The sequence below is a fragment of the Gossypium hirsutum genome, chromosome A07, assembly GCF_007990345.1.
Source record: "Gossypium hirsutum isolate 1008001.06 chromosome A07, Gossypium_hirsutum_v2.1, whole genome shotgun sequence".
Taxonomy (NCBI): Eukaryota; Viridiplantae; Streptophyta; class Magnoliopsida; order Malvales; family Malvaceae; genus Gossypium; species Gossypium hirsutum.
In genome coordinates, this window is record NC_053430.1 from 98,012,046 (window position 1) to 98,019,706 (window position 7,661).

At 36.0% G+C, this 7,661-nt stretch overlaps 2 protein-coding genes across 7 annotated transcripts; one reads left to right on the forward strand and one right to left on the reverse strand.

Annotated features, from left to right (window-relative positions):
* Window positions 1–45: 45 nt before the first annotated feature.
* On the forward strand, window positions 46–2,171 carry LOC107926506 (lysine histidine transporter 1). Its single transcript, XM_016857374.2, has 6 exons — window positions 46–259; window positions 337–497; window positions 615–995; window positions 1,067–1,460; window positions 1,546–1,812; window positions 1,923–2,171. Exons 1-6 carry the CDS (start codon window positions 197–199, stop codon window positions 2,019–2,021), a joined length of 1,365 nt encoding a protein of 454 aa, XP_016712863.2. The 5' UTR covers window positions 46–196; the 3' UTR covers window positions 2,022–2,171.
* A 79-nt stretch (window positions 2,172–2,250) lies between these two features.
* On the reverse strand, window positions 2,251–6,859 carry LOC107926504 (transcription factor GTE8). 6 transcript variants are annotated; one of them, XM_041116856.1, is made up of 11 exons: window positions 6,694–6,859; window positions 4,710–5,914; window positions 4,520–4,568; window positions 4,293–4,424; window positions 3,748–3,821; window positions 3,571–3,643; window positions 3,351–3,428; window positions 3,142–3,260; window positions 3,002–3,068; window positions 2,749–2,879; window positions 2,251–2,658 (listed from the first exon to the last, which is right to left on the reverse strand). In XM_041116856.1, exons 2-11 carry the CDS (start codon window positions 5,790–5,792, stop codon window positions 2,389–2,391), a joined length of 2,076 nt encoding a protein of 691 aa, XP_040972790.1. In that variant the 5' UTR covers window positions 5,793–5,914; window positions 6,694–6,859; the 3' UTR covers window positions 2,251–2,388. The 6 variants fall into 6 exon arrangements, with proteins under 6 accessions (XP_040972790.1, XP_040972793.1, XP_040972794.1 ...); XM_041116859.1 differs by having other exon boundaries at window positions 3,763–3,821; window positions 6,694–6,858; XM_041116860.1 differs by having other exon boundaries at window positions 3,763–3,821; window positions 4,710–5,922; window positions 6,694–6,858.
* Between the last annotated feature and the right edge of the window lie 802 nt (window positions 6,860–7,661).

Sequence of the window (7,661 nt, forward strand, 5' to 3'; positions counted from 1 at the left end):
TAGAATTTTTTTTGCATGTATAAAGACAAATGAATGAAAACAAGAACTTGGTATTTTTCTACAAATTTGCCTAGGGCGGAGTTTGCCTTACATTTGGAGTCATTTTCAATATTCTTTGATACTATCAATATATATATATCTTTGTATTTCTTTTTGTTTCTTGATCTTCATCTTCTTCTTACATTAGGGTTTAACAATGGGGACTGAATCTCCTCATAAAAAGCTAGAAGACAATAATAATACCCTAACTCCAAGCACTGTAAGTTTTCCATTTATGAATGAATACCATGTTCTTGGAATTCAATTTTGAAATGATTTTATGAAATAATCTTGCAGGTAGATGAAGATATACTAAAGAAGCAAAAGGAGATTGATGATTGGCTGCCAATCACTTCATCAAGAAATGCAAAATGGTGGTATGCTGCATTTCACAATGTTACTGCCATGGTTGGTGCTGGTGTTCTTAGTCTTCCTTATGCCATGTCACATCTTGGATGGTATGTCACATACATACATACATACATACATACATACATACATACATACATACATACATATAAATATACACATGTATATGCTATGAAGAAAGACTAACGTTTGACCTATGATTAAAGGGGTCCTGGTGTTGTGATTTTGATCCTATCATGGCTGATTACACTATACACGTTATGGCAAATGGTTGAGATGCATGAAATGGTACCTGGCAAAAGGTTTGATAGATACCATGAACTTGGCCAACATGCTTTCGGTGAAAAGCTTGGTCTTTACATAGTGGTGCCTCAACAACTGATCTGCGAAGTCGGGGTCGACATTGTTTATATGGTTACAGGAGGAAAATCATTGGAGAAAATCCATAGCTTGGTTGTCCCTCACAAACACATCAAGACTTCGTATTTCATCATGATTTTCGCTTCGGTTCATTTCATACTCGCTCACCTCCCTAACTTCAATTCTATTTCCGGTGTTTCTTTGGCTGCCGCGGTCATGTCGCTCACGTATGTTATGTTCTTTGTATTTTAATCAACTTTAGAGGATAAAACATTGTTTTAATTTGTTACATATGCAGTTACTCTACTATAGCATGGACTGCTTCCGTCCACAAGGGTGTACAGTCCGACGTGGAATACGGGTACAAAGCTAGCACCGCGACCGGAACCGTCTTTAATTTCCTTACGGCATTAGGGGATGTGGCTTTTGCATATGCTGGACATAATGTAGTGTTGGAGATTCAAGCAACAATCCCTTCTACCCCAGAGAAGCCTTCAAAGGGTCCAATGTGGAGAGGTGTTGTCATTGCATACATTGTAGTAGCATTGTGTTATTTCCCCGTTGCACTCATCGGTTACTACATGTTTGGCAACAATGTCGAAGACAACATCCTCATTTCGTTAGAGAAACCGACGTGGCTAATCGTTGCGGCTAACATGTTTGTCGTAATCCATGTGATTGGAAGCTATCAGGTCTGGAATTTGTTCTGTTTTTAATGCGTTACACAGTGTCCTACATTGGTGTTTTGTTTCATTGTTTTTTTTTGTGTAAATGCAGCTATATGCCATGCCTGTTTTCGACATGATCGAAACCGTGTTGGTAAAGAAAATGCATTTTAGACCAACTCGAACGCTTCGATTCATTGTCCGCAATTTTTACGTTGCTGCAACAATGTTTGTAGCCATTACATTTCCTTTCTTTGGGGGCCTTCTTGGATTCTTTGGAGGATTTGCTTTTGCACCTACCACTTATTTTCTACCCTGCATCATGTGGCTTGCCATTTACAAGCCAAAGAAGTTCAGCCTATCTTGGTGTACAAACTGGGTATATTTTCAACAACACATCTGTTTCTGGACACCTACATTCACACACAAAGAACAAGTTTCTTTAAAACATTGTCATATAATATACGTTTTGTTTTTGTTTGATTTCAGATCTGTATCATACTTGGCCTTCTGCTAATGACTCTATCGCCAATTGGAGGTTTGAGGAATATCATCATTAATGCTAAAGACTATCATTTCTACTCTTGAATTGTTTCTGGAAATGTCATACATATCTATATATGTTTATATGAAATAAGGGAAACGGAGGGACCTTGCGATCTCCACTGGTTGGCAAATGGGGAACCATTAATGTTTTCATGGCATAAACAACTCTAGTTTCAGCTTTCTTCCTGTCTATCGCCTGTCAATAGTTAATTAGCTGTTTTGGTGTAGTTGTGTGTTTTTTATTGTTAGTTTTTTTTTATATGAACAAGGATTTGATTCACAACAGTCGATGGGTAGTTTCAAGTGTGTTTTCATGTTTGGCAATGGTCAGTAATGGTGATTGTTCACTTACTGTACATTTTCTCTATTTTCTTCTTTTTCCCTCACCTAGTTTCAAATAGAGTGGAGTTCAATCTATTTCTCCCTCTTCCGGATCATTTAAGGGATTTGGAACGTTAGATGGTTCACCTTCTTCTTCCTCTTCATCCTCTTTCATGTACAAACCGAGTTGTTCCAACGGGTTGTGGCTCCCAAACTTGAAACTACCAAAGCCATCCTGTGAATGATCTGGGCTTGTTTCATCTACCGAGCTTGGCAAATGCTCAGCAGGGGCAGCTCTAAGCATTTCTAAGTCCTCAAGAAACCTGGAATTCTCATTGATTTCAACAGTCTTTTCCATCTACAGAAAACCAGAAAAATGTGGGTTATAAGTCCATAATGAGACAAGAATGGCAAATTATGAACAGGTTAATATAATGCTTTCCTCTACCTTCAGCAATGCCTGTCGTGCTGCATCCCTCTCAAGCTCTCTCTTCCGTCTAGCCTCTGCTGCAGCTTCTGCTTCAGCTTGTCTTTGAGCATCTTCAGCAGCTTTGGCTTCTGCTTGCAACCGTGCCTTTTCTGGCCAACATTAACATAATTGTTGCTTAGAAGCGCAAAATATAAACAGCCAAACTTGCCCTTATTGAAATCATATACATCAGCATTTTGGAAATCCGAAAAGACAAGATTGAAGTTCAAACCTTTCTTCCTTTGATATTCAAGTTCCTCTCTCTCACGACGCAATTTCTCAGGGTCCCCCTTCTCCCCCTGATCCAGAGTAAAAAATGCTTAAGATATAGGCATACAATAGGTTTAGACTAAACCAAAGTTTACAACTAACCTGCGTAGTAAGTGCTTTCTCTCGAGCTTTTAGAATGGTATCAGCAAATCGATTCTTCAATATAGCAGCCCTGTAGCGTTTCTCAGGTGAAACTGGTCTCTCATTTGGAGCACTGTCCCCTATATTTTTAAATGGATAAACAGTGAGACAACTTTAAACCAATTCTTTTTTAAAAAGAAAAATCCGTCCATGATTTTTATGGATCTTACCATCTTGGTGACAATCTGACTCGACAGAACTTGACTTTGCTTGAGAAGTCTGCTCAAGCTGATCGAACCCATTGCATTCTACAAGAGACCATGGATTAACAATGCTTACATGTAAAAGAACATTTATAATTTCATGGCGTTGCTATTCAAATAAGAATTAAGAATATTTCTTTTCTGAAACTAATGGAACGAAGAAATATTATAAATTTTAGGTACTCACTATTCCTATCAAGAGGATTATCAGCACTTGTCTTTTCATCTAATTGATTTCCGGAATCTACAGCTTCCAATACCTTAAGAATAATGCGAAGTAAGATGCAAGTTAGAAAGTAATCCAGCCCACTAGGAAACCCCTCAAGATAAGATGCAAGAATCTAATATTATCATTTTACAACACCTTAGGTGCACCCACCGGACTTGAAGCTTTAGCAGCACCAGATTCACTGTCAGAGGAACTGCCAGAGTCAGAATCTGCAAAGAATACAAAAGAAACCAGTCATGGAAAAGGTATTTGGCTACATAAGAAAAGCTTGTGCTGAACATGATTTGGGAAAAATTAACCAGTAAACAACAGGAGAAACAGAAGAAATCAACTTGAATAATACTAGCAATATCCAAACTTCCAAAGAAAAAGAGAAGCTAATTCACAAAGGCAACTAATTTACCATATGGGGGGTCAAGAAATTGTTATTATCCTAAACAAGTTTCCCTATCCCTAACCCATTTAGAACGTTTAGCCAAAAGCAACTACATTAGCAGGTATGGTATGGAAGCATAAATGTCAAGAACCCAATCTTTGCCAAACAGCTTCTAAAAGAATGTGGGTTGCCAGGTAAATGACAGCATAGAGAACTGATAAATCGGATCCAAAAGAATGTGGTCAACACAAGATTCATCATTTAACAAGATTTAGGCAAAAAAAAGTTACAAATATCCAACTACCTCTAGAGCTTCCAGAATTGAAAGACTTAATGCTTTTATTGCCGATATCATTCTCTATCTCCTTAGGTGGATAGCTTGACAAAGGAGGCTCATTTCCCCTAATGTCAACAACCTCATTAGCCTGGTCATCCCCTGCAAATGCAAAAGATAAACAGAGAAAGTCAGAAGGAATTCTTCAAACATTGCTTAGAAGGTGGGATATTGAGCACAAGAATTTGAAAGATTACCTCTGCATTGTTGCATTGGTGAACTACTCGGTCCAGATTTGTTCAATTGCTGTATCAGGAAAAAATTTCCCAGAAAGCAAACAAAAAAATAAGATCTAGATGTAGGTAACCACTTCACAAATATATACTACTTCAAACCATCAATGGCAAGCAATTATACTCATTTGTCAGCCTTTATATGGTTATGTACCTGAATTTTACAAGGTTCAGCTGTTGATTTGTTATTATTTTTCTCTTGTAAATACTCATCTAAAAGTTTCCGCAATGTGAACAAGGTATCATCACTGAGGTCGTCAATATCAATCTCAATTTCTTCCTCTTCAGACTCCCTTCCATTTGAACTGTGCTCCCTCAAGAAATCAATGATATGCATCGGCATTTCAGTGAGTAAAGACTCCAGCTCTACACCTAGCTTGTGTTTTTCCTCATCTGTCATTCTCTTCACAGGCTCCAGTATAACTTGTTGGGTGACAGAGGTCGTCTTCCTCTTTTTAGCAGGAAGTACTGTTTTTGAAGTTTCTATGCCCTCAGCAGGAGCTTTGCTTTGACTCAACTGGGCACCAATAGCAGGCAGCTTCTTCTCGATATTTTTCCACCTCACTTCAAAAAATTTGTTAAGGGTATCAGCCATAACATGGACATCGTTTCCAGGGGGATTATAGGTCATTGCATTGCTGAATGTAAGCCTCATATCAGCATAAAACTGCAAGGGGCTTGCATACCCGCCTGAATCAATCTTTTTTTTAATTGTTCCTAGATCCATCGGGTGCTTTATAACATTGAAGTAATCCGGAATATTCAACTTCACTACATCTACAGGTTCATTGAAGACCCACCCATATTGATGCCCCATCAACCGTTTCAGCAAACCCTCGCATTGCTTCATCAAGAAAATATTTGCAGTATTTGCTTCAGAACCATGCTTTGCAGACTTAAATTTTCCTGAAGAACCCCGAATCAACTCACGTGCCTTACCATTCCGAGGATTTCCTTTCTTCCCCTTCTCAGAAGCCATCATGGGCAATTTCTGAATATCCTTAACACGAGGTAAACTTTGCACATTGCTACAACTAAGAATATCACTGGAAGATGACACAGTAACCCCATTTGTCCTTAGCAACTCAACTTTCTTCTGAAGCATCTGTATCTGCTCCAGTTCACGCCTCAAACAATGTATCAAACCCTTTCTTTTAGAATGCGACATGTTTGAAAGGGAAAGCACTTGTATAGGGACACCAAAAGTGTCATGTTTATCAGAGTCAAACTGATACATTTCCTTGTTGGTGCACTTGGATATTCTGAAGCAGTTATCTAAGTATCAATTTTGTCCTGAGCTACCAGCTCCTTCGGATTCACCAAGAGGCTCATATGGCCCAAATAGTACCTCCCGCAAACCTATCACTCTTTGCCAATATCTTAGCCAAATTTACTTCCCTTTATTCAATATAAAGATGCTACTTGTTTTAATCAAAATGCATATATTAAACCATGGGAGCAAAATTATCCCATCAGATTTCTGGACTAACTTTACACACTGCCCTTAAATAAACTATTGAAGTAAAGTTTGATAGTAGTTTAAAGTTTGATAGTAGTTTCGAGCAAAATAGATAAACTCTTATTCACGACCACCTCACTACTAAAAACTTAACCATTTCGTTCACTTTTTGAACTACACCCTCTTTTGAAAGACTCAAATTCACCATTTTAAACCCAAGAGAACATTAATAAAATTCCACAGTGAATACACCCAGATTTATATATTTACAAACAATATGATATTTAATTCAACTTATTAATAGTTAACTTAGATTAGCATGCATATACCCAAATCCCGAAGTTCTTCGACCATATTGTTTACCATTTTTTAAAAATCCGCATCTTTAAAAATCCCATATTCACCAGGTTAAACCCTAAAAACACGAAAAAGAAAACACGATTGATGCAGTTAATTGAACTGGTTCGTATTTGAAAATTAATTGCAAGATAAAGAGAAGTTAATTGAACTGATTCGAATTTGAAAATTTACAGTAGCAATTACTAGTTCAAAGCTCAAATCCTTACATGGATACAACAAAACCCTAACCCAAAATCACGCTCCAATCAACCCAAAAAAAAAAAAAGAAAACCCGAACCCGGTTTCAAAAAGAAAAAAATCTAAACCCAATAAAACTTACCAATCTGCCACTGTTCCTCGAATCTCGAAAACCCTGTCGTCAATTCTCTTGTCTTTCCGGCAACGAATCAAAGGATATAAACAAAAGTAAATAAGAGAAAGCCCTATCTCAAGAAACCCTAGAGCTTTAATGGTTGATTTTTTGATAAAATAATAACTAATATATTTTAATGCAAAATTTGAAAATTTGGGTCCCTAAAAACTATTAGCGAGGGCTTCAAAAAATTAGGGGTAAATTACATATTAGTCACTAAACTATGGTTAAATTTTTATTTTGCTCATTTAGCTAAAAAAAATTATAATTTGATCACTAAAATTTTCAAAATTATTTTTGGTCACCCGACTGTTAACTGTCACTTTTTTAGTTGGTATACTAATAATTTGTCACCTGTTTTTATATTCTTCTGTCAATTTCACATTAATTCACCAAAAAAAAAACCTTAAAATTATTTAAAAATATAAAATTCTAGAAAAAAATTTAGAAAAATAAAATTTCGAAAACGTTGTTGTTGAATAACTAATATGTATGAGAAATAAAGAAAATTATAATTCAATAAAATTCAATAAAAAATAAAAATAGAACAAAAAATTAGATCATTACATGCTTCCTCAATGTTTCTCGAAATCAAATTAGTAATATATTCAAGTCAAGTTTCATACCTCTGAGAACATTTAGAACTGATATTATAGAGGCCTGTGAAATTAACTATAATGTCATTTTTTTTAGCCAAAAGATACAACATATACCATAAAATTTTCTTGTCTAAACTCAATTCAAAATTTCCATTCATTTAAATTATTTGTCAAAACTCAAATTCTAAAAACAAATTACATTAGAATTTTTATTTTCCTATAACGAAAAAGCTATGTCAAGAAGCGAAAGAGGTAAAAAAAACATAGAACCAATAATTGTGCATAATATTTTTACTTTTTTCTGTGCTTTTTAAAAAAATAAGTATTGACGATTTC